The 27319-nt window shown below is 37.9% G+C and overlaps 1 protein-coding gene across 8 annotated transcripts in view; it reads left to right on the plus strand.

The window, feature by feature from the left end:
* Positions 1-2114: 2114 nt before the first annotated feature.
* Positions 2115-27319, plus strand: part of KIF16B (kinesin family member 16B) — a 146627-nt gene continuing 121422 nt past the window's right edge. For 7 of the 8 annotated variants that reach the window (XM_062571746.1, XM_062571751.1, XM_062571752.1 and 4 more), the window contains exons 1-6: positions 2115-2224; positions 17351-17420; positions 18410-18523; positions 22264-22380; positions 26444-26541; positions 27025-27134. In XM_062571746.1, the coding sequence (XP_062427730.1) occupies positions 2178-2224; positions 17351-17420; positions 18410-18523; positions 22264-22380; positions 26444-26541; positions 27025-27134 (556 nt within the window). In that variant the 5' untranslated portion in view covers positions 2115-2177. Of the gene's footprint in view, positions 2225-17331; positions 17421-18409; positions 18524-22263; positions 22381-26443; positions 26542-27024; positions 27135-27319 lie in introns of all 8 variants that reach the window. The other variant, XM_062571750.1, reaches the window with a different exon arrangement.

Genomic DNA, 27319 nt, shown 5'->3' on the forward strand with positions numbered 1-27319 from the left:
GATATGCCAAAGGGCTGTGCATTCAGAGAGATCTGGAGAGACTGGAGAGCTGGGCAGAGAGGAACCTCCTGAGGTTCAACAAGGGCAAGTGCAGAGTCCTGCACCTAGGGAAAAAAAGCCCTAAGCACTAGTACAAGCTGGAGGCTGACCTTCTGGGGAGCAGCTCTGCAGAGAGGGACCTGGGAGTGCTGGTGGACAACAAGTGGACTATGATCCAGCAATATGCCCTTGTGGCCAAGAAGGCCAATGATGTGCATTAGGAAGTGCATTAGGAAGTGTTGCCAGCAGGTGGAGGGAGGTGATCCTGCCCCTCTGCTCAGCCCTGATGAGGCCTCATCTTGAGTGCTGTGTCCAATTCTGGGCCCCCCAGTGGAAGAGAGATGTGGAGCTACTGGAGAGAGTCCAGCAGAGGGCTACAAAGATGATCAGAGGGCTGGAGCATCTGCCCTATGAGAAACCGCTGCGAGAGCTGGGCCTCTTCAGCCTGGGGAAGAGAAGACTGAGGGGGGATCTTATCGATGTGTATAAGTACCTGAAGGGAGGGTGTCAAGGGGATGGGGACAAACTCTTTTCAGTTGCCCCGTGTGACAGGACAAGAGACAGTGGGCAGAAACTGAAGCACAGGCAGTTCCACCTGAACATGAGGGGGAATTTCTTCCCTGTGAGAGTGACGGAGCACTGGCACAGGTTGCCCAGAGAGGTTGTGGAGTCTCCTTCTCTGGAGATATTCAAAACACGCCTGGACACAACCCTGTGCAACGTGCTCGAGGTGACCATGCTTGAGCAGGGGGGTTAGATTAGATGATCTCCAGAGGTCCCTTCCAACCTCAGCCATTCTGTGATTATTCTACAGATCTGAAAATGCAGAGAGAACTAGATTGCATAGCTAGAATACATTCAGTGTAGCTGAAATGCTTGATAACGCTCCAAGTGAATTTCTGAGGATACCTAGCACAACTGTACACCCTCCAGAAGAAAGAAATCACCAGGCAAATTTTTTTGAATATTGAGTAAGCCATTAAAAATTGTGGTGTTATGGCTGAATGATTTTGCCTTTCCAGGCTAGTGCATCCTGATGCTTCCCAGTTTTCTGGCAGGTCTTCACAAGAGACACTGCCTGCAGTGTCTGCATCCTGCTGGGGGGAGACGTCCTCCACATCCCCCGTGGTTCAGACTGTACCCTGAACAGGACAGTTGCACCAGCTGGCTCTCGCGCTTGAGTTTCTTGTGCCAAAATGTGCCCAGGTCTTTCTGCTTGCTGAGAAGCTCCTGGGCACCCAGAGCCTTTCCTGCAAACCTAGAACCTACAGGACACTTCCAAGCAAAATATACTTCCATTTACACTTTCTTTTTTTTTTGTCTTTTTCTCTAAGCTATGCACAGCTCTTTACTGCTGTGTGCAAATACTGGAGTCATCGCTGATTTATTTTGGGAGAGTTCTGGCACAACTGTGGGAAAAAAAAAAAGTTAACTATATTATCTATATAAAGATTATTATGATTTTGTTGCAGTACCCGTTGCTTAACCTCTTCTAGCTCCTACTAGAGCTGGAAATTTTTCCCTTTCTTCACTGAGACAGCAACGCTTGCGTTTGCCCTTGGTCTGACTACATTGCTCTGGGAAGTCCACAAGGCATTATAGGTTAGGAACTGCGAGGATCTCCTTTAAATGCGTGTTATCAGTGCTGCATTAACCAGCAATTTAAATTAACTAAAAGGTGGGCTGTGTTACAAGATGCAAAAGGGATTATTTTCAGAACTTAACATTTTTTATATATGTATGTGTGTTTACAGTATATATATATTTCTTGGTATACTTGTGCTGATTTAGACTACAAGCTCACCGAGCACCTCCAGGCTCCCGGCCAGCGCTTACTGCCCGCCTTCTTCCTCCTCCTCCTTCTCCGGCCCCGCCGCCCCGCGCAGGCCGAAGGCGGCGCCGCGAGCGGCGGGGAGGAGCAACGCCTTCCGCCGTGGTTTGTCCCTGCCGCGCCCCCATAGCAGCCCCGCGGGGAAGGCCGTTGCGGGGGGCTTGGCGCGGTCGCCATAGCGACATGGCCTAAGCTGCGGCGGGCGCGGGGTCGCGGGCGAGGGCTGGGCCGGGCCGGGCCGGGCCGGCGGCGGCGGCAGGTGCGGGGCCGAGCCGAGCCGAGCCGAGCGGCCCGGCGGGGATGAGCCATGGCGTCCGTGAAGGTGGCGGTGCGAGTGAGGCCCATGAACCGCAGGTGAGTGGCGCTGCGCTGCGCTGCGCTCCGCGGGCCCGGCGCGGGTGCTGCCGCGGTTCTCGGGCCGCCTGCAGCCGCCTCGGCTTCTCTGCCCTCTCTGGCCCCGCCGCCTCGGCGAAACCGCAAGCGCAACCGCGGCGCCTGCGGCGGGAGCAACGCAGCGCCCGGGGCCCCTGCCCCCTCCGGAAGCTGTGAAAAACTCGCAGGTGACCAGACACCTCGCACTGTACCGGCTGTGAGCCTCTGCCTGAGGCTTTGGAGGGTTTCTCGGCATGCAGCAAAATAATTCTACTTTGCAGCAGCTTCTTTGGAAGCGATTGGTGGTGAATCCTTCACCTCTTTGGCAATCTGGGAAATAGTCTCCCATTGTGCTCAAAAGATGTGGGGCCTTTCAAGGAAACTTTGGCCTGTCATGATCTTAAGTACTGGTTTGTATGATCTTTTTATAATTAGAGAAAGTTTGCTTTGATGCAGATAAGAAACAATCGAGGGACAAGGAGCTGTCAAGAATATGTAATCAGGATCCTGAAATATAAAGAAATCTACCTGTTCATCTCATCTGAAACTATCCTGCCTACTTACAAGATGGTTTTAGTTGCCTAGTTCAATTGTAACACCAGCTTTTGCAGAGGAGCCATTATGGTAAAGGTTATTAATAGGCTACTTCAACCTGACATTAAATAAATACTGCCTGGCCCATTTACTGTGTTGATAAGAGTTTATCATCTGCTTCTTGAGGTGTGTCTGGGAAATAAACACTATTTTTTTCTCGTAAAATAAATGTGCAGTATGCACAGTATTCATTTTTAATGATGTAATTTAAGAGTCATTTGTAGTAAATTCACCAAACCCTACTGGCAAGGCTTGTTTTTGTTTTCTTGGTCTGGAATAGTATAGCCAATTAAAAGAAAGAGTGGTTTAAAAGTGTAAATGGACAATCAGGCTCTTATTATTTCTTTCATTTGGTCTGTTTCAGATAGCTGTTAAAAATCAAATCATGAAGTTTTGAAAAATCTGTACATCTCTCTTCAATGGGGGGAAAGAAAGCTTACGAAGAGAAAGTTCATGCAGATTGGAAGATGGAAAGTATTGCAGATTAGCAAGTTTCAGGTAGCTTTCTTTAGGCCATTTGATGGAGCTGAGTGATTAGTTCAGGGTTGGCAGGCTTGCTTCCCTTCACCCCTCATCCAATTAACATACAATTCGTACTAAGTTTAAAATTTTTTCTGTCTATGCACTTCACTTTCCCTTTAAGAAATTCTAACAACAAGCAGTAGAGGACTTTATTATTAAGATTTGTCATTTTTATTGTTTTGGTAGCATGTGAGGGTTTCATTTGTAGACTAGAACCGTAATATGCTAAGAGACAGAAAGGATGGGGAAATGAAAAGCATATTGCAGAATAGAAAAGGAGTGGTATTTGTGATAAGCAGTGGAAATACCAAATGATAAAGTGTGCGCAGAAATCTTCAAGTATTGTAGCAAAAGGATATTACAGACTGTTGCTGGACCTACTGTCTGTTTGCATGTGAAAGGATAGCTTGAACAGGGCTAATTCAGAGCATACCTAGAAAAATGAAGAAAACAATATGTGATATGATAGAAAAGGAAGAGCTAAGAGCGGGGCAGACAGAGGGCTGATGTGGTCAAAGCAGTGAGCCAAGAAAGTCATCCTTAACACAGTGTTCAGAGTAGCTGTGAATGGTCTGTGAAAAAAATTTATTCTAGAAATTACGAAGTTTTTAACTGACGGAATAAACAAACTGTGAAGAGCGTTCCAGTTAAAGCTGTTAAAACATTGCTGTTCGTAGGGTGGGGTCCATAAAACGTGTATCAGAAAACTTGATTCAGTGACAGGAGACTTTAGTCTTGGTGTTTAGATACACAGTGGCTGTTTGGTGTGCCACTGAGTATCTCAGACTGCTTTGGCAAATCAGTAGCGGTGCTGAAAGCGTTTTTCAGCCAGTGGTGCTCTTCTCCTTCAGCCAGTACTGAGCTGATGTGGTATTGTGGCTGCTATAGGTGCTGTTCTTCAAGATATTGTAAAATTGAGATCCTAAATCTTAGAGGATCCAATAATTTTTTCCATTGCAATAGTGAAGGTATTGTGAACCATAAGCCAGGAACAGGAATCATCTTTTGCTTATATTATTGTCCTTCATGCCTGTCTTCTCCTAAGTTATGTTGCCTTTCCCTTTATGGATTGTTGCAGTCGGCACTGCAGTATTTTATAAAATACGGGATTTTCCATCAACTCAAAGGAACTTCCCAAGTGCGTGTTCATTCTCCAACACTTACTTCCAAAATCTTTCATATGGTGCTATGTGGAGTTAAGTTTAATTTCTTTTTTGTTGTAAATTTGCTTTGGTTTGTTTTGAGCTTAGTTGCAAAATGCAGCTTATTTCATGAGTCATTTTTAATTAGAGAAGACAGTTAATGAATGGTTGTTGGTAAGACTCTTGTGTTATGGAGGAGTTGCACTGTGTGCTGTCATAACACCATTAGCTGTGTAATAGGTCATGAACATGTGTCTTGGAATGAGTCTTGTGACAGGGAGAGAGGGAGGTGTTGTTTTAGGATAGCTTGCTATTCCAGTGATTAGATGACAAACTTTGATAAAATGAGGATTTTTTGTTTTGTTTTGTTTTGTTTTGTTTTGTTTTATTTTTCCTGCTGTGTTTTAGTTTCTGTAGCCTCTTTCTTTGCCTTGACCAGGAAGGAATTTGTTTCAATGCCATCGTCAAAGCCTTTGACCGTTTTCTAAAAATAATTAACTTTTCATATTGTATCACTTCTGCCAGTTTTTTTTTGACTGTATCTCTAGATAATGTAATGCAGTTTCTGCCTAATGACTTTGCAGTTACTTCTTTGAAACCAATTAGAAGTGTGAGCTTAGAAAGTTTAGTTACTTGGTGAGTCTCCCATCTATTCTCTGCTTTTGCTAATTCAATACAGAATTGCAAAGACAGCCTTTTAGTTTGTGCTTACCATACTAATGTTTCTGTAAAACGACTGCAAACCTGTCAGCAGAAAATTAGGTTTTCTTGCTGGAGTAGAAATCTAGAGGACCTTAAATTGGATAGCTGATGTATCTTATTTTGGTGAATTAATGGGTTTGGCCATTGCTCTTTTATTTATAAGGTTCATTTTCTGAAACAGTCGTTAAACATGTTAATTTACTGTTTTATAATCTGGAGGACTTGACTGGAGGATCCCATACCTAGTTTCACAAAATGCAGAGTTTCTCATCAAGATTCTGTCATTAGTCAGGATAGCTGTTTTCTGGACAAAAAGGTGAGGTTATAGGGAAGTACTATAGACTTTAAGGTGCTTGTGTGCATTTAGTGGGCAGATTTCTTTGGACTGTGGGTTACTGGACACTATCTTCTGAAGTGTTTGGGATAATATTTAGTCTGGGTCTGCTAGTTCTTGGTCTTTGTTTTGTGTTATGTACTGTTCAAGTAAATACATTGCGTTATATGCATCTGTTCATATGCATATGGGTCTTGAGAAACAATGAAGGAACAATCCCCTTTTTGCTTCTATTTTACACTGTTTTCTTTGCATGGAAGCTAGAAATCAATTAATGCTCAGGAAAGCCACCTTGCACATTTTTTTGTCAGTTAAATTATCTAGAAGGTACTGACTACATAAGAGACTGTTTAAAAGCTTAATAAAGGAAATATTACCCAAAAGAATCATGTTGATACTACTAGTTTTTATACTACTCAAGTACTTACACTTGATAGGTCTAATCTATTTGGTTTTTTTAGTTCATGAAGTGATAGAGGAAAACGTATTTCTGCCCTTTAACCTTTTTAAAATCTGTTTCTTGCATTTGCATAGACTAATTATTGAATTAAGCTATTTAAGCAAACTAAATGAGGGTCATATGCTTTCTGTACCTTAAGCAGATGCAGGTGACATCAGAATGTGGGTTTGCACTGCAGTAAACTCTTGTTCCATGTGCTTAACCAGAGGTCTCAACAGCTGTAAGCATTTATTTAGATGAGCTATATACACTTTCCCACAGCTCTGCCCTTATTTTTGATCTAAAGAAACAGAAATTCCAATTTGATTTTAAATGAGCATTTTTTAACACTGCATGCACACTCCTTGGATTTACTTTCTAAACTAAACTGACTGATAGGGATGGCCGAAACGCACACCAGTGGCTATAGTGCTCTACATGGTTATGTAGTCATTCACAGTTACTATCCAAAGATTAACTGTTTTTGTATTTGATACTATTAAGAAATGGAAAATGTTTTTTTTATTGCTTAGGAAGGGATTTTGTGCAACTCTGATTTGTTTCGATCAAAAGTCATGCCTATGCTGATAATTTAATCATGTAGGATGTATTTCTGGATTATTCATTAGACAAAAGGATGTCGTTGTTGATTTTTGCATTTTTATGCCTCTCAATTATGCTTGTAAGTCTATGTAGCTCCTCTGCTTTCAGGACCGAAGTCTGAGAACCCTTGGGAGGTTTATGAGAAACATTATGTTATCTTTAAAAATAACCGCTTGTGCAATTTGAGCGGTGGTATCAATAGCAGAGTTTTCAACAGCTCAATTTAATATAGCAGTGCAAGGGACAGATACAGAAAACAAGCTGTTTCATTTACAAGAAACACGTGTCTAGAGTGTTTTTGTATCAGCAGAGAGAGATAAACAGAAGACAGTACGAGGCAGCTGAAATCTTAATTTTCACTCCTAATGTTTAGAAGTAGTTTACTTAGGAGCTTGCTACTATTAGTTATTCTTAACTTTCCCTACTTTTTTAAAATTGAGAAGGGAAGCAAAAGAAATATGTGGAGAGCTAATATTACGGAATTTCTAATGCAGGCAAGAGAGGTATGAATTGGTGTCTCATAATAAATTGCTGTGTCTAAAATGTGTGGTAGTATGGGTATTTTTCATTTTCATGAAAGATGGAATGTTTTGACAATTTGTGTGTATGCATATAACATTGGTATAGAGCAGGCAGAGTGAGAAAAGATAGAATGATTCCCAGCAAGGACAATAAAAGTGGAATATATCTTCCTCTGAAGCACGCAGAGTTTTTGGTGCATGAGTTTTTTCTGAGTCTTTTTTTAAAATGAACTTGCCGATAAAAACAGAAAATTTCCTATGATAACTCTCTGAATTTTTGTTCTAATGATGATACTTGAGATTTGATTTATAATTATATACAATTTCTCTACTAGAAAGAGAAGTTGAAAAGATAAGAATAGTTGAGGCCCTGGTGTACCTCTGTTTTGCCCCTTCCCTTATATACAGATGAGTCTGAGTCCAATAAAAAAGTACTTGATGTGAAGTTGACAGATAGACTAATTGTTCTGAATGAGTCAGTTTTTTTCCTTACTGTATTTACTTCCAACACTTGAATCCATCAGGTAGATCAGAAAAATCTAGCAGATTTTTCTCCTTTGGGAAAGTTTTCACAGCAGATACACTTCTTTCCCCAAAAAAGTAATCCATATGTAAAGGTAATTACTTTCATCAATATGCTACTTCACTGTTGTTTTGGAACAGTGCCTAAAGATGTAGACGCTGAACTTAGTTTGTGGGTCCATGTAAATTTGACACTAAAAGGACATTTGGTATGAAATTAAAAGTAGTTTTGGTTTTGTAAGAGACGCGGATAGGAAAAATGGTGGGGCCTACTCTGAAAAGACCGCGTGTGTGACTGCCTGAGTATGGTGGTATCTGACCAGTGCGAGGGAGGGTTCTGCCTGTTAAAAGTGGCAAGAATGTGTGTTCTTCAAGTACAGATACCAACAATGACATAAACACTTGTAATTACATAAAAATGCCCTTGAAGATGATAAAAGTGGAGTCTTAGTGATGATAGCTTGTGACTGTTGTCATTGCAGCCTATAGTTCTGGAATAAAAGTGCAAATGAACTAATGGTGTTTGCTAGGAAAAACAGGTGGTATGTATCATGAAGTTTCTTTAAACGTCATCTAAGGAGAGTGTATATTTGAGAAAGGGGTGCAGTATGTTGTGTTATAAGGCTTCAAGCGTTTGAAGACTGAGGAAAAGACTGAAGGTTTTGCTGCTCTGTACAAGGTGAATGGAAGTAGAAATCACATCTTGCTCTCAGCAGAGCATTCATTAACAGAAACTTAGAAAGACTGGAGAAGAACATAGTGGACGCAATAAAAGTCTAGATTAGCGCTGGCAAGAATAAGCAAAAAGTGTCAGAAATCTTATGATCAATACAGTAATATAGGAGACAGTTTTAAAGTTTTTTGTTTAAGGATAGTAGTAAATGAAGAGTTCAACATTGGTTATGTAGGAATGGAAGAAGAGGTAGCTATGGATGAGCAAAAAAAACCCCCTAAGTTACTTTACTCATCAATAGAAAGAGAACTTTGCTAATGTAAAACAATACAGTCACTCTCTTGAAGAGTTTAAATAACAAGCAGTCTAGTCATATGTTTCCTAAGGGATAGTAAAATGGAATGTTGGTTGACTGGGTTAATGAGTATGGTTTGGTGAGAATTTGCTTTGCTAACATGAGAATTTAATCTCAGAGAGGAGCCAACAGCAAGGATGAGAGCTGGCTGAGAAAATAGATGCCAGAGATCAGGATATTCTAGAAAAACTTGCTGGATTGTAGACTTTTCCATAATAGAAAATCTCTGCAATTCTGGAGCAAACTGAAACTTAAAAGGTGAAAAGCAGTAAGGAATGCCAGCAGTCTCTGGTCTGTTTCTTCACTGTGCCTCATCTGTGTTAAAATACATGGTCTTCTGAACACTGATGGCTTGTGGCTTACTTTTCTCCTCTTCTCTTTCCCTACCCTTTCCTCTCTTGTTAAGCTTTGAAGTTTTTGTTTAGAAGCCAAGACTTTGAACTTAAGAATGTGATATAATCACAGTTTGGTTCTTACTTGCAAGTATTTCTCACAGCCAAAGACTGAAGTTGCTTTCCGTGCTTCCTGCAGTGAGCCTCTACATCAGTATCTTTTTAAGTTCAGTTTTTAGAACCTCATTATCTGAATTATGTTGGAAAAGATCAACAGAAATGATTGGAATCATTTATTCAAAAAAAAAAAAAAAAAAGAGCTGAACTAACTTTATATATAATGAGAGCCAGAAAAGATTAGAAGATGCAAATCTAGAAATATTTATAGAGTTTAAATGTTGAAAAGGGGAATTAGTTATTTAGTTACGGCTCCTTCATAATATCTTGGGAGTAATGGGATGAAGGTGATAATGGAACAGCTTAAGCTATATCTAAGGAGTTATTGCTTAATGAGATGGTTTAGGCTGTGGAATGGTCTCCCAAGAGGAATGAAAGCTCAGGCAGTTATGAAGACTTAATTCCTTTGAAGAAAGTTATTATAGAAGATGATCTTGTATGAATAGGAAGGTAAGACTAGACCTAGATGACTTTTAAGTAACTTCTGCATTTGCCATTCTACTTCTGATTTCCTCTGTGGTTGTTTTTTTTCCATGGGTTTTTAAAACAAGACACATAGTAAGTTGAATGCAGTCTTTAAAACTGTATCTCGCCGTTCTCATATATAAAACCAGATGCATCAGAGAGGGAGAGTCCCGAATGCAGAGCTTTATCTTGCTGTCAGTGAGTGCCAAAACTAGAGCTGATTTGACTGCAGTTGAAGAAGCTCTCAGGTGTTTAAGCAAAATATTGTGCTCCAATGAACTGAAGAGTTAATGGCTGGAACTACCAGAGAAGCTTGCAAAACCCATAAAAGAGCAGGAAGCCCACATATATCCTCTGTTTATATATGCTTGTTTTCCTGACCTTTTCAGTTCTTAATGCAAATGCTTCAGAACTTTTCAAGCATGCAAGGTTTGTCACAATTGCTACCCTATTTCTTTTCTCTATAGCATTGAAGAACAAAGACCTTCCAGTGCCAGTGTGCCTGGAGCAAAATAGCAGCGTGGGCGCAGATGGGGCCATATAGTTAAACTTGCATCATTTACAAATTCTAAACCCCCAAACTTTACAATCGTAAGCATTTTGTACTTCAGCTATTTTTGGAGTAGAATTTCCTAGTTCGTTTATTTCAGTATTATCAAGTTACCTCTATGTGTTACATCACTACAATGATGAATGATAAAGTATTTTTAAACTCTGCTTTTTGTTGAGAACTCCCTGAGACCAGAAAAGAAAAGGATAATGGATCTCTCTATATTGTAACTTTCCTGATGAAATGTGGGGGAAGAAATATGAGTCTTCTCACTGAGTCAGTTCCTTAGTCTTTGTTTATTTGAAATTAAAACCAATTTTGAAATAAATGGGATTAACAGTGAGCTGTCATAACTGAGTTCTTGAACTAGAGTTTCTCAGAAGTCTGAGTATGTGAAAGGCAGGTATTGTTGGTAAGAACAGCTGACTGAATTGAGTAGAGAAGTCCTTTATTTTCTACTATCTATAAATACAAAGCCAGACTTATTTACTGAAAGAGGGTCTTTCAGGGATATCTAGCATAAGTAGGGCATATAGGGCAGCAGACATCTTAATTGCTGATGGGCAAAAATTCTTACTGTTCAACTCTCAAATACTTCAAATCCCCCTCCCCCCCCCAAAAAAAAAAAAAAGGGGGGGGTCTACTGAAGAAAACAAGAACACTGCAGGGCAGCAACTTGATTTCTTTGAATCAGGCTTTGTTGTATCTTTGTCAGGAGGTTAAGGAGATGCTGTCTTTATGACTTGGAATAGCAGGCATAACAAAATACTGAATCAGAAGAAACAAAGCATTAAAAGCAAAACATCATGTGGACTAAACCCCAAGAGTTCTAGAGAAACTTCATGGTTACATAACAATTACAACAGAACTCCAGAATGTCCTTCAAATCAACTTGGTTGCACCTGCGGTTGTGTTCTACCTTACTTTTGCTAAAAAAAGAGAGAAAAAAAAAAGCCTTTGCTACATTTTTCTAAAGATTCATATCAGAAACATGTAAGAAGGTGCTTCACTTGAGGATGTTTTGCCACTTACCAGTTTTCAGTCATGCATAGCTAAGAACATCACTGAGCCTGATCTGTCACACTGTCTCTGCAGGCAGGATGTTACAGTCAAGATAGCTTGCTGCTTGGAGCTTAAATATTATTCAGGTTATTATATGATTTTTGACCGTGGCATATGTGGATACAATCATTATATATTTTTTTTAAGACAGCTGTTGCTTCTGATTAAAAAATTTACTTACATAGATACCCACTAGACTTGATCCGACTTGTTGCAAGGTGAAATCTACCTATAATGCTGTTTGAAGTAAACTTTAGAAAGCATGTCAGGTGCATGATTTAATGTAATGAACAGTCTGTATGTGTTATCACAAGTGTGCATAGCTTCCTCAGAAAAGCTAGGTCTCATTTGACATGACTTAGCACAAGGACACCTGTGCATTCGTATTCTGTGAGAACCTTACTACTGTAGATTAAACTACTGCCTCCCAGTATTGTTGGTAAAATTTAATATTACGGCCAAAGGCATTTGATCTAGGTTGTCCTTCATAAAAGAACAGGTGCATGTGCACTAATGTGTAAACTAAGGCGATATTTCTGTTTCTTGAAATGTAAAATACTTTCCTTGTTTCTGTATTCTCTTAAGTTTATTATTCTGGCTTCTGGAGGTGATCTTAGGAAGTTGTGCAGCCTGACGGTCGGTCAGTCAGTTCACATCCCGTAACTTCTGAATCTGTTGGCTGATGCTGTCAAAATCTGACAGCATAATAGAGGTCTCAAAGATAAGTTGTGTTGTTTAGAGAAAATAAGAAGTTGGTAAAAGTGAGTCTGCAAAGCTCTCCCAGATGAGGGTGACTGCAGCCCTCACCAGCTCAGAGAATCCAGCTAGGAATGTACCCTCGAAAATAACGCAAAGTACACCTGTTTTTATTCATTCTAGTTGATACAGAACATGTAGTTGTTAACTTTTAGCTGTGTCAGTGTAAAGGTGGTTTCAGTGATTTAATTATGATTTTCAGGCTATATCAGTCAAGAGTACTGGGTTACTGTGAGCTAAGGATATGTTGGGCTATTGCCCTGCTATGCAGAGAACTGTGATTGTTTTTGTATAGAGTAAAATCACCTATACTAGGTGTATAGGTGTATAGGTCTAGTATAGGTGATTCAACTCAGGGTAGATTCCCAAAATGTCAGGATTAAATCAGATTTTGTGACCTATTTTGATTTTAATTCTCAGATGACAGTGTATTGAGACTTTTTGAATTGATGATGTTTATGGAAAAATAACCTAAATAGGTATGAAGATGCTTCATATATAGCCACTCATTTTTTCATTTTTGCTGAACTTAGATTTTTTTTCTAATATTCACATATTTTAAAATGAATGTTTATAGAAATGATTTAGTAAGCATTTATAAGTTAAAAATAAAGAAAAACCTCTGGATAGCAAAAAAAAAAAAAAAGTAAGAAATTGTGTGCTATTTGTGCTATTTCACATTGACTGCCTACAAGCAGCTTAGAGCAATAGTTGGAATAGTTACTTTACTTTTCAGTGGTTACAGAAAGTAACAAAAATTCCGTGCTGAGTGGATTTTTTGTTTGACTTTTTAAAGCATTTGGTTGAATTGAACCTTCCCCTTTTAAGAGTTACTCGAACAAAGAAAAGTGTTCTTGGTCTGTGTAATTTAGTCAGATATCAGTGTGCAGTTAGGGCATGACTGAGCTTCAAGAAGCAGCCAAGTTATTTGTGACACACTTTGAGTTTGTTTTTTAGTTAAATCTACCTTGAATTCTCCTGGTATTAAGCAACCAGCATACATTCACGTTATGATACCCAAAATACACTTGAGTAGTGAGCAAGTGGAGTGATAAAATTAGAAGTTCATAATGGTGTGCCTAAAAGATAAATATAAGAAGAAACAAGCCTTTTTTTTTTTTTTGAAAGGAAAAGCCATTGAGTATGGTTGAGTTGCTTTAACTAAGCGCTCAGACTCTTTCGAGTAGTTGAAAAACAAAATCATACACCTGCTTTTCAGCAAAATCCTCTTCTAATGGGCATTCAATTAGTTGTCTATAATTGAACGTATTTCCAAGAGCATATTTTAAAGACTCTCTTTACATTTTGATGTAGAGAGGCCCAGTAAGCCATTTAGGTAGTAACTGTGTCCTTGGCCATTGCAGCCTTCGAAGCATGCTGAAGTATTCAGTAAAATTGTTGATTGCATTTTTTTTTTCCTTTTTGGCTTTTTCTCCTACTTCCTGAAACATTGTTCTTGCTATTTTCTTCCCGGAAGTCATCCATCTAACATCACAACTGAGTACCATGCAATGAATTTAATGGGAAACATAGTATGAGTCCCAACAGGATAAGCTGTAGTTAATGCTCTAGTGTCGGAGTAATACTGAACAGATTAATAAAAGCCCTTCTCTACTTAAAGAACTTATTCCTCCGTTGAAGGATCTTAAAGGTGAACTTGGAAATAAGATAGATATTTTTTCTTCGTTATGATAGTGATTTTCTAAAACTTTTCCTGTCCATGTATGTTTGAAAAACAGTGCTTTTGCACGTCCCACTCCCTTCTCTCTGTGGGAAGACCTTTAAAAGGTCTTGTGGAGCATTGGGTAAATGACATAATGAAAGGATGTAACTGGAAGTTACAAAGCAGAAAGTGGCTTTCTGCTTCAAAATCTGCAGATGCCATCAACATTTGACTGCCAGTAGTGTAATTTGGACTAGATGCCCATTGAGTTGCAAAATCTGTTCTGGTCTTTGACCTGCAAACAGACAAGGGAGTGTAAGAGAAGGAGAAGACATGGAAAGAAACCTGACCTAGGTATATCTATATTTCAGTTTCTTCTATGAAGCTACAGTGTTTTGGTACAGCTTCTGAGTCGTCTTCAATTTTCAGCAATTCTTCATAACCCCGCATATCCCTTGTAATGAAGAGGGACTATTAAATCTTTGCCCAAGTAAACTATTTCTTGTGCTATGCCATTATAAGACATGCATACTAGTTCTCTACAAGCCTTTCTTGGTGGTGATATTATTCATATTAAACTAAAGTGCCATTATTATTTGAAGTAGTTTTTCTGATTTTTCCCTGCTAGATGACTAGCATAACAAATAGGTAAGTAGATAACAAGTAGAGAGTTAATACTAACATTTTTTTGAGGTATTTCCTGTTGCCTGTGCCAAGGAGCATGCCATGCCACATCATTTTATAATTTGATGAGGAGCCAAGGGATCATGAGTTATAAGTTTCATTTCCTTGTAATCGTGGAACTCCTCATGCTGTATGAAATAGCACTGAGGAAAGCCTGAAGGCTGGGCTGAAGCACTGGTTTGTGAGCAGATTGGGCTTCAAGGGAAGAAAGTCATCTTAAATCTGCAAAGCATTAATTGTGAATTGCTTTTGGCAGCCTGTCCCTTTACACTGCTTTGTAATGAAGGGAATGGAATTTGTGGGGGCAGAGTGTCTTTGGTTGATGACTGACACTTGTGTCTAAATTGAGGTATGGCCCATGTTTTATATTGATGCTGCAAAAGCAGATGATTAGAATAAGATTCTTCTAGCCCTGAATGTTCTCAGCAGGGTGTCCAGAAATTGAAATCCAGCTGTTAACAGCTTGAACCTCTAATTAAGGTAAAACTTGCTTTCAAAACTTTTTGAAAGGAGTTCAGCCCACTGCTGAACTACATAAAAAGATTGTTTTGAAACAGTTGTCACTACGCAAACAATTATTTTCTAAGGGACCCTGTCCAAATAGTCATGTGTACCATAAATTATATTCAGTTGTTTCATACTACAATTAAACTTTGGTGTTTGATTTAAATGTTTTCTCTTGTTAATTTTTGCCCCTTACCTCAGGTTGGACTGTTGATTGACCATAGTACTCCTTTTTTTCAGTTTGTCTTCTCTCTATCCTCCCCTACAAAAATGCGTAATTCTGTTTGTTGTTTCTCTTTTTTCAGCTTGTGCTTTACAAGGCCTTTTGGGGGGAATTTGGAATCCTTATTCTGTAACCTAAGAATATTTAGTAATTTCACTGTCAGTTTGAGCACAAAGATTAATAACTGTAGGCTTCTTAAAAAGTGTGGTTCATCTGAGGTTATTACACTTTAAACATTTTGTATCTGTTTTCTATTATTACTATGGTTTTAATATTTGTAATATAGAAAGCTGGTTAGGTTCAGGAATGAACACAAATACAATTTTATTTTTCCCCCTTGTACACTTCAAGCATGAAGGAATCCAGACAGAAGATTCTGGCCCGAACTTCATCCCACCTGGAATTCTTCCAAACTTTGTAGTGGAAACAGGCTACAAATTATTTAAAACAAACTTTCATAATAAGTTATACTGTATTTCAGTGGGCAGGCAAGATAATGCCTTCCTTGAGCAAATAGTTACTGACAGGTAGAGACAGTTTAGGAAGTAGGTGAGTGGTAGCTAGGCATATGCTGCATTACTGCTATGTCAAAATCAATTTCCTACTAAAAAGTACCACTGACAATTCCCACTTTCCATTCCCTGATTACCACCCATATCTGTCTTCTAGTATTTCAGTCTCTAAGTATAGACCTAGTTAAAGATGCTGAGGATGACATGGAAATGACTAAAAGGCATCTCTAAAGTCATGCCACTAACATTTATTCAATGATAGATCTAAATTCAGGCGTATAATTAATGTTGTAATTATTACAATTATGTGTTTTATTAGCTTAGAAAATAACTTAATGTGTTGATATTTAAATAAGCACTTTTATTTGCTTAATTTTTATTCATTAATTCAGATTTTAAGTTGGGTCTTGATCTTTAGAATTTCTACCAGGAGACTCAGTGTAAACAAAGGGTAACTTGTCAGATTTGGCTGAGGAACGCAGAAGAATTAAGTGGTTCACTGCACCAGTTGGAAGAAAATGTCATACTAAAAAGCCTGAAACCAAATCTTCTATTAATGAGAAGTTTCTCTTTTTCATTTTTAAGTTGGCATAAGCAGTTATTCAGTAATTGTTGAGACACTGTGCAATATAATGAAAGAGTTCTTTTATTTTTTTCTTTAAAGTCCTCTGCTTTCCTTTGTACCAGTCAAATGTACGAGTTTTTCAGTTGGCCTAGCAGATTTTTTTTTTTTTTTTTTTAGGGTTTTTTTTTTAGGGTTTTTTTTTTTAGGGTTTTTTTTTAGGGTTTTTTTTTAGGGTTTTTTTTTTTAGGATTTTTTTTAGTTTTGGAAGAAGTGTGTCTACTAGCATTTGATGAATGCTTTCTTTCTTTCTTTCTTTCTCATATGTATGTTTTTAATAACACAGGAAATGATATGCTCAAGCTTGTCATTCAAGAGCAGCCTGTTTAAAACAAGTGTAGTTATAAAATGCATATTACACTTATGGCTGTATAAAGAAATTCTACTGCAGCAAGCAGACTGATGCATGTTGGTTTTAGGCGCTCAGGTAACATTTTCTTGTGATACTTTGAAAACAGTCAGAAATAACTGATAAAACATAGATCTGTGTGCATGAAAATACTTTCTAGCAACGCTATAATGGACTACTGCAGGAACGGACTTTGGAACTGTTAAATTCTAGGGAGCAGCAACCCTATGTAACACTCCCTTGATAGTTAGAACTGCTCTCTCCCGCACTCCCATCCATTACAACTCAAAAATATGTTGTGTACCCCACTTTTAGTAGTGTTTAAAAGATTGAGGGTTTGAGTTTTTCATCCTTTTTACCTAGACATTTGAGTAAATTGGGACTGCTGCTACCAAGATGGTGGTAAAAAGTTGGGATTTGTTTTATAATGATATGTTTCAAAATTCTTTAGAGCCAGGAATTTGACTCTTTGGACTTTTGATCCAACTACTTCAAGTTAAGAACAAAACACTTGTTTGACTTGCAGAGTCAGATTTCTGAAGTAGGTTTCCCCAAGCTGCTTCTCTATTTCTAGATGAAGGGATTTGCATTTGGAGGCAAGTCCAGGTACTTCAAGTATCTCCAATGACAATAAATAAACATTGAAATAAAAATGAAAAATGAAATAAATTATGAAATGAAAATGAAATAGAAATAGATTCACCTGATTAATTGACTGTGGCAAGCAATTTATTGAACAGAGATATAACTGTGAATAATTGTGATATATTTTAACATACTCAGGTTTTGCTTTTACTTTCAGGGAGAAAGACCTGAATGCAAAGTTTATTATTTCAATGGAAAAAAATAAAACAACAATCACAAACTTAAAGGTGAGTAAGCACAAATTAAAAAGGAAATTCTAACCAAGTAGCTGCCAAAACAAGATTGGACAAAACAGTGGTGCTTGCTACAGTACTCTATGGAGAACAGCCCTTGGTTTCTGAAATACTTATACAATGTTGAATTAATTATTTGGGAAAACAAGTTAAACTGATCCTGGTTGTAACCTGGTTTTCTGAAAACTATTTTATAGGTGGCCTCTTCTAGTTTTTTCTGAGGTGTTTATTGTTCAGGTGATTACTTAGATGGAAGGTGAAAGACTAAAATAGATGAGAGAGATGTGCCCAGTGGCTATTAACCCCTCGGTTCATCTGTAAAGGCAGTCTCCTGGAAGTTTCCTAAAAATGAACGAAACCCAAAGTACCCACAACTTAATATAATATTTTGATGATATAATTTAACATTTTTCTCACCAAGAGAAATCATGCTCAACAAATAGATGTGAAGATAGTTTCCACTGGCAAATATATTAAAAGTAATTTTAGTACACGGTTTGTCTAAACTGATTCACATAGCGTCGAATGTTGCTAGGGCATATTGCTAACTCTCTTGGCTTGGAGCATGATGCCAGCCTTAAGCAGCAGGCCTGTAAGACCATTTTAATTATTACTCTGCACTGAAATGCTATTCACAGGGCAGAGAGCTCTCTGACTCCTATTGATTATACAGAATAATCCCTTATAAGCTGTATTTCATACACAGTACTGATTTAACTAAACATAAGTATTGTGATAAAAATGCACTGTTGTGTTAGGATAAGCAAGCTAAAATTCAAAGCAAAATTAATGCTGTGCTCTTTAGTGTGACTGTGCCTTAATTCTGAAGAGTATCTCAACTGCTAATTCTTTCACTGTTCTTGGAATAATTGGTTAACCTATCATTGTGATTTTCTTACTGTGTATTGTCTTGTGTTAAATTTTCATTATGAATGGTTATTCTTTAGTATATATTGTACCAGATTTTTTTTTTTTTTTAATAGATACCAGAGGGTGGAACTGGAGACACAGGAAGAGAAAGAACGAAAACATTTACATATGATTTTTCATATTTCTCAGCAGATAGTAAAAGTCCCAGCTTTGTGTGTCAAGAAACGGTAGGATTTCTAAATGTTAATAATTGATCTTTTCTACCCCTTTTCTTTGGCTGAAAGCATTCTTTGAAACATCTTTCCATTTAAAGTACTTATGTAATTTAGAAATTCCCTAGATGCACAAGAGTCTGAATTTTATTTTTTCTGTTTTAATTTACTTAACACTGTTAAGTGCTGTGTTTTCCTATACAGCAGAGTAAATGCCCTTTTTCTGGATCTCTTGTTTGATTTGTCTTGTGAGGTCAAGTTATAAAATGTCTCTGAGCTGTTTTGTGGGAGGAGGCACTAGATTTGTTTTTTGAGTAGATTAAAAAAAAAAAAAACACTTTTGAGAAGCAAGTATACATCCTTAATTCATGTAGACAGGAACATTCTTCTTATGTAGTCTTTTTCTGAGCGAAAAGCTTAGACGTTGATGAACCTGCTTAAAGGCAGGTTCTTCTCTCTTGAGTACTCTTTCTTGGTTTAGGAAGGACAAAACTGCCTTTCTTCCTATACACTCACAGTAGAAAACATGATGCTGTGGACTGTAAATTTGTATAAGGAGTTACCAACCTAAAACTTAAAAGATGTAAGGAGAGTATTTCTTAAAAAAAAAATCTGATCACAACCTACATGCACATTACTTCTGATGCTCTGATATCTCTGCATAGCTATAAATCTAACTTTGAACCATAGGCATCGTTTAGATGAAGAGATAAGCCCTTCCTGACCTTGTATTTTCAGTTTTTTCAGTTGAACATTGGACCTTTTTGCTCTTTTCATAGAATCATAGAATCGGTAAGGTTGGAAGGGAGCTCTGGAGATCATCTAGTTTCCGTACTTCTGTACTGTAAGTGATAAAAATAGTTTCTCCCTTAATGGTGCCATTTTGCCTCTGTTTCAGAGTAGATCAGGTTGAGGCAAGATCAATATAATTTGTCCACTGCAAAAAATGTCAATATAAGGATAGCTGCAGCAGGCTTTAAACTTTTAGACTTTTTCTTTAGACTGTGAACTTTATGGTTTATAGTAATAGTACGCTGACATCCTAGACTTAGATACCCACATTCAGTATTCTGCTATTACAGCATGCCTCACAATCCCAGATTCCCTCCTTTGTTCTGACTGGCAAAAATCCCTACTTCTCTTGTTCAGTCATAAAAATGCTTTTGTCCTTATGTCAAATGTAGTGTTAAATATCATGTGTCCAGCATACTGAAACAGAAAGCATTTTAAAGTGGAACGGAATTTATAAGCAAATGCTGCACAAGCTATTGTTTTGCTTGTATTATTCATTTCATATTTAATTAAAAGACTTTGTAGTTTAGCTCTTATCAACTTACTGCAGAATTTCCAGTTTTCTACACTAGTCACATAGAAGAGGGGTGCCTTTCATTTGCATTCATCTTGCTGTGAAATAAAACTGTTCTTGAATGTTGGTAATGTAGATGTCTAGTATGCTTTGATTATGATTGTTATATTTTCCCATTTAAAGGTAGATAAATGATAAAGTCTGTCTAATACTACATGTCCCACTAAGGTAAAATATGCTTTGTAGATGTAAAACATGCTTTAATACACAAAAATTAGAGCAGGAGTGGCAAATTACCTTCAACAGAAATGAGGAGAATTTTGTTTAGTTTACTGATCTTTTGTGACTAACGAAGTCCCATCCTAATAAAACACGGATTAGAATAAGATATGTTAAGTTTCTATGTGCAGACATCACTGATTGTAATTGTTAGGGACATTATATATAATCACTTTGCATGTTGACTGTTCTATGTACTACCCCAAGTCATGTTGCAAAGTCTACACAAATATTTAGAAAGGAATAGGCATAAAGGAAGTCAAATTACATATGGTTCATTTAAAAGCAGCTAGAACTGGTATGGACAGAGTAGAAAGCTACTGAAAATGTTTTCAGGATGGTAGAACCAGGAAAAAAAGCTTATTCTTTTCATGATGCAGCAAGAAAGATGAAACTAATGCTGTTTTTCTAGGAAGATGTGGATGAGAACTCTGATGTACATCTTCATAAAGCCCAGTCTGAGCAAAATTTATTGTTCGCAAAACAATGAGGAGTTTTGATTTGTGCTGTGAGTGAAAGAAGTGTAGATAGAAATGTTTGGGGAATCGTTTTTTACATGTTTGGGACTGTGTGGGAAGACAGCTGTGACAGCCTGCACACCCTAGGGGATTTATAGCTGGGGCCTGGATGAGACTACAGGACATAAATGCAGATGGGAATTTCAGAAAAGCTGCAGTCAAAACAATGGTGCATAAAGACTTGGTCCAGACAGTGAGATAGAAGTTAGATACTGAAAAAGTGAAAGGAGGAAAAAAAATAAAGCTGCAGGTACTTGGGAAGAATTCAGCTGTCAAATGACAAGAGAAAGGAAAATCATGATGCTTTGGCTGATCTTTATACTCTTTCTCTTTGAGAGGTATGACTGATTACACTGTTTTAACTTCCTTGCTTGAGGGAAGGATGTTATTAAATATTCTAAATGTATGCTTGCACTGAGCATTAATGTTAAAAAAAAAAAAAAAAAAAAAAAAAAAAATTACCTAGCACTCCTGCAAGGGAGGAGTGGCATGACTGTACTGTGTTTCTGCCAGGCTCCACTGATGTCTTGTACACCTTGATTAATTCAAACCATGTACGCTGAGGAGTGATGGTCAAATTATGTGAAGCAGTTCTGAGATATTTTTGAGAAGCGTGTCTGGATTGGGAGACCCATGTTGATGTTTCCACTGAGACAGAGGCTGTCTTAAGTCTTATTCCTTGGGCAACAGGCTAGTGAGGGTGTGGAAGGAAGTGGGGGCTGAGGGTGATGAAGGGTTAGGAATCCGTGAGGGAAACTGGTAGTGAGAGCTGAACTTAGGTGAGAGTAGACCCACGTATTATGTTATGTGACCAAAAGTAGGCAGAAAAATAGGACCCAAGAGAAAATATGAATAGTGTCAGATTTGAGAGGAAATGTATATTGGGAACTTTTCTCTTGAGAGAATTACACTATAGACTTTTACAGAATTACAAATGTTAAAAAGGAATGATGCTGTAACAGAGAAGAACTGTCATGCTTATTCAGCTACATAGATTATCCAGGAAGATGGGCTATTTCCAGTTACAGAAGTAAATGTGCAGGGTAAGAGAGAAGGGGCTAGCTGAGAGGGTCACCTGCTATACGGAAAACACTTTTACGTACATTTGGCAAAGATCAAACTAAAATGTACAATTATGTAAAAGCTAATTAGGGAGAAAATAAAGAGCCGTCTTCTTCTTACAGTTGGTTAAGCAAGCGGGAGGAGGGGAAAGAACTGTTAAATACAAAACATACTGAAAGGATCAAGAAAACACTTCCTTCTGAGAAGGGGGCAGATATTTGCAGAACATGTAAAATTGGGGGATGGTTTCCCACTGCTATAGAAGGGTAGTAGGTTTTTTGTGTGTGTGTGTGTGTGTGTGCGTGTGCTTCTAAATGTCAAGTAGATCTGTGAAAGAGAAAGTGGAAAATATATTTTGGCACCACTGTAAACTAAATATAGTAGTAAATATTTTTTGAAGTATTTAATTTTTGTCCTGTAATAAATGTCACTGGTTGAGGCTAATAGCTTATACTGTGTTAGTGTAACATTATTATTGTTTAAAGCTTCACATGCTGGACTGGAGACAACCTTTCCTGTCCCTCTCCTCCCCTCCCCCCCACCCCAAACCTTTATGGTCTTCAAAAAGTTTTATTTTATTTTATTTTTAGGTTTTCAAAAATCTTGGTACAGATGTGCTTAAATCTGCTTTTGAAGGTTATAATGCTTGTGTTTTTGCATATGGACAGACTGGATCTGGAAAGTCCTACACTATGATGGGAAATGCGGTATGTCATATTTTGCAAATGTACATTTTTATTCTGTAACAATACATTGAGATTATGCTATTGCAAGAACATACCCTTATGGAATTATTATTACGTATCTTCTCTGTATACTACTGATTGCCCTTTCATCATAAATTCTAGTAGTAATCAGAGATTCTGGAGGCTCTCTGTTTCTTCTATAGCTAGATATTTACAGTTGGAAGAACTGTCTTTAAGGGATGCCCTGTTCTATTGAACAAAAAGCTATCATTTTTTTCTGTGTATCAGAACCAAAAAAAAAAAAATCAATGTCACTGCTGCTTTTCTATGCCTAGGTTGAGGCAAGAAAGAAGATACTGATTTTTGAGGGCCTAAATGATCAGTCCTTTCTGAAGCCTTTTATTCTTCTGGCCTCTTTTGAACGCTTAGAAAATTAAAATGGGTCCTTGACCCTTGTTTAGAAAAGGCTTTCAAGTGGAGAATAGAACCTGTGGGTAAGAGTAGCTACATTTAAGTTTCAACACACTTATGGAATGATGCACTGATTTTGATTTGAAGGATTAAGTCCTGCTGAACATTGCAATGAAGAACCTGAAAGAGGGAGGTGTTATAGGAGGGGAACTTCACAGGTTGTGAGGCTAGAAAGGAGCACTTGCATGTAATTGCCTCCACGATTGCCCAGGGAGGGAAAGAACTCACTGAACTGCTTAGGGAGGAGCAGTTTAAAAGAGCTGAGTGATCACATCTGTTTCAAGGCAGCCTGTGCAGATTTTATTCTCTTTTAATCCTTGAAAAAAATACAGCATGCCCTCTGCCAGCAGCAATGAAAAGGAAATGTTGCCACTTGTCCTTCTTTAGATAGACATCTCTTTGGAACTGTAGGGAGATTGGCCACTTTGCACCTCCTTGAGTTTAGGGGAGAGTAAATTAGCTGTAAATCTTTTTCTCTCATTTGTCACAGAATGAGTAGCTTTATATTTAACTTCAGTATGGTAAGCAGAATAGACTTCTGTAAACAGAAAAAGTCTTATGACCTAGAAGTGGATTTCTGTTTCAGAATTTTATATGTGACATTTTTATGAGACTTCCTCACTAAATATAATGACTGTAATTATCAAGAGAATTCACAAATGAATAGGTGGTGAAGTTTGTTTGACACTATTCAATAATATAGATCTAATCTTCTTGTCATGATACATAAATACTTTAATTTGGCTTAGTACAGAGGGTATATAAAATACATGATGGCCCAGTAGGAGAGACTACAGTGCCATAAGAAAACTTGAATTGGAAATAAATTTTATTTTTTTTAATACTTCTCCTTAATAATATAAATTCTGCTCTCCTTTTGCTTTAAATATCTGATATTCTTGGCTCTGGAAGCTTTTTGCTCTAATACTGTGTGCAGCAACTATTTCAAGGAGTATGAGGACCAAGTCTTGAGCAGAGATACTGAGATAGAAATCTATAAAACAATTTATCAGGAAAATCCACGTTGACTACCCTAAGAAAGGAAGACTAATGAGGAATGAGAGTCTTAAGAGCCTTCCAAGATATGAAACACTACTGCAGAAAGAAAGGGAATAATTTGTCCAAGGGAGAGGAACAAGAAGCAGTAGGTCTTAAAAGGCAGTAAAGATATCAAGGTTAGATATCAAGGAAGGAAAGCAGGCTTTTAATAAGAAAATTGGTGTCTGAAATAGACTACTTGTTCTGTTCCTATGGGCTTCCATGACTGGAAACCCATGAAAAAACCTGTCAGATATTGCCATAAACCTGGCTGAAACTGCTATGGAGCTGTAGGGGGTGAAAAAAGAGAAAATGTTTAAACTTGATTTCCAGTTATATTTAATAAGATAGCCATTTTACCAATAAATTATACTGAGAACCATACATTCTTTCTTTCTCATAACTCTGTTTTTAGTTGAAATTACTCAATCACAGCTAATATTCCTTATTTTGAGACTTTCTTTACAGTTGCTAAATTATGTCAAACACTAATCATTTACCTAAAATTTTATGTAATGGATGTCTTTCATGTTTCTTCCTTAAGATTTAATTAAAACTGCTCAGGTGTTTCCAAGCATGAAACTAAAGAAGAGTCTTACTTTTTTTCTGTCCCTGTATTTAAAAAAAGTCCAGCACTGAAATCTGAAAGTTTAGTGGATTTTTCTGTAGATTTAAGCTCATCAAAAACAGTATTGAGGTCCAACACTTTTTTATTTTTTTTTTTTAACCTATTATGCAGGCAGGTGAAAGATGAGATATGAGAAAGAGAAGGAACAGATTATTTCAAGGAATTGGACTGGGAAGAGCAGAGAGGATGTGATTACAATTTGAAAAGATTACAAAGGCAGAAATGGAGAGGCAGATTAAGGAAAAAGAGAAGCTTGGATGAGGAGGTAATTAAGAATATTATCTAGGCAAAGGAAGGGGATGAGGAGCTGTGAGGTGGCAGCTGGAAGAAGATTGGTAATGCCCAGAATGCTGTGTGAAGTAGAGGAATGAGGAAAATCAGACTAGTACAGGAACAGACTGGAGTGAGCTTGGGCAAAAAGGATCAGATTTTTATGAGGGAGTCTCAGCAGAAGAAGAGTCTTTGCCTGTGCAGCGCTCTTCCTATCAGAACCTGGCACACAGGAGTCCACTGCCTTTGTGTTTTCTGGCTGTCACATATTTGTAGAGTCTCCCCAAACAACTTGTGTAGGTGAATGGTCTGCTTGGGCTATGTTCAAATTGGTTGTTCAGTCTTGTTTGTCCTAATTTGCCTCCTGCTTAGTTGCAGGACCCCTAACTCCAGACTAGAATATCCCTTGCTTCAGTAGTGTGTAGAATTAGAATTAGTCCATTGCATCAAATCTGTTATGCTTTTTCGGACTGGAGGCAAATTGTAGCTGACAGACTGTTCTGTAAGCTACTTCTAATTTCGGAGCTCTGATCCCAAAGCTCATCTGTATGTGTATCTCTTCCTCCTGTGTTCCTGGAAGCCGTGTTCACTCATTTTGAGTCCAAGGCTGTGTTAGCTGCTGCCTCCACAGAGACATGCCAATGGAGAGCAAGCAGCTGCTTGTTAGCTAAGACCAGAGCTAATGGGGTTCTCCTCCTCCCCTCTTCTCCTGGGAGCAAACCCTTGCTTCATCCAAGAAAGATGGCTTACTACTGGAACAGGGTCTCCTGGGAGCTGAGGGAGGAGCAGAGCTCCACACCAAATCTTTGAAAGACAGCAGCTGAGATTCTTGCTGCTCCCTTGCTGAGATTCTCAGTGAGACTTGTGTCTGACAACAGTGGTGGACCAGTGGCCTCACTGGGACAAGGCTTAATTCTCAAGTGCAGGTTTAACCTAGATGAAATCCTTTTGCTACTTGCTGCTGTGTTAGCTGAAGTGCAAGGACCCTGTAGTGGACAGTTCCAGCCCTTCTACTGAACCATACAGGCATCCATAGGAATCTGTGTGAAGGAATATGTTTTCTCATTTTTTTTTTTTTATAAAAACTCTGCAATTAAGGAGTCAAGCGTTCAGAAATTAAATGTCAGATTTAATTTGGCTGCATTGTGAGATAAATTGATATAGTTTTACTTTCTTTATTGCATACTAATGTATTCAGAGGACCTGCTGCAACTTTATAGAGGGAGAGAATAGGCTGTGACCTAGGGATTAGGGATTAGAATGAGGGTGGTTTACGGATGAAGCTGTATGTCTCTTGCCCCATTCATTGCAGATAATTGCAAAGTCCGTAGCAAAATGAGATAGATGGGGAGGTGAGAAGTACTGGGATAAGGCAGTTCATCTATTGCTCTGAAGAGCCAGTTTCTGCCTTGAGCAACTGGGGTTATTTGGGTGAAGTGAAAGGGGTAAAATGCAGGCCAATAGCAAGGAATTGCAGCAAGTATATAAATTCCAACACATATGGTGATTAAAGTGGCAAGTTGACTGCAACAAAATAGTGCAAGAGAATATTTGCAGGTTTTCAGGTTAGTTTCCCACTGCCTCTGGATCTTGGAACTCTCAACTAGCGATCTTGAATATTATTTTTCAAAATATTGCATGTATGTATAGACTTGCAAATAATTGTTGTTTTTGCAGGGTGATGCTGGTTTAATACCTCGAATTTGTGAAGGATTATTCAGCAAAATAAGTGAAAAAACAAAGCGGAACGAGGCATCCTTTCGAACAGAAGTCAGGTAGGTCTTAGCATGTTCGCTGATTATCAAACTTGTTTCAGTTAAAACAACCCTGTTTCACTTACTAATTCTGGGAAAGGTATGTGTTTTTCAGATAACTTTCCATGCTTGGCCTCAGGCCTATAATTGATTTCTTCTTGTTTTTTTTTTGGCAATGTTAGCGTCTTAGTCAGAATGTGCAATACTTCTCACTCCTTCAATACAATTCTATGTATTTTGTTTTATTTCAATGGTAGTGACAGTGCTTGTGCTTTTAGAAAGCATCTTGCTTATTTTAATATTTCAGACTAACATTAGGAGCTCTAATCTTGCTAATATCTGCTTCCCTTCTACTTGCTTCTTACTTTTTTGGCTTTGCTGTGGACACTACTGACTTTGGATTCATTTGCAAGATCCAGGCATCTTGTTTCTAAACACAGTAAAACGTAGCTTTGTTTTTTAAAAAAATCTTGTGTCAGCATTTTTCTAATCTTTGTCTTTCAGTTATCTGGAAATTTATAACGAACGTGTGAGAGACCTTCTCAGGCGAAAGTCATCAAAAACTAATAATTTACGAATACGAGAACATCCAAAAGAAGGGCCCTATGTTGAGGGTAAGAGAACTTTCAATATTTTGGACTGGGCATTTTCTTACCTTTAAATATATGAAAGTGTTTAATTATATAGTGGGGTTTTTTTATCTTTTAAAATGTAAAAGAATATATTGTTTTCCTGTGTATAACAGCATTATGGGATTTTTTTAATTTTTTTTTTCCCGTTTTTTTTTAAGTATTGGTTG

This window comes from Rhea pennata, chromosome 3 (assembly GCF_028389875.1).
Source record: "Rhea pennata isolate bPtePen1 chromosome 3, bPtePen1.pri, whole genome shotgun sequence".
Lineage (NCBI taxonomy): Eukaryota > Metazoa > Chordata > Aves > Rheiformes > Rheidae > Rhea > Rhea pennata.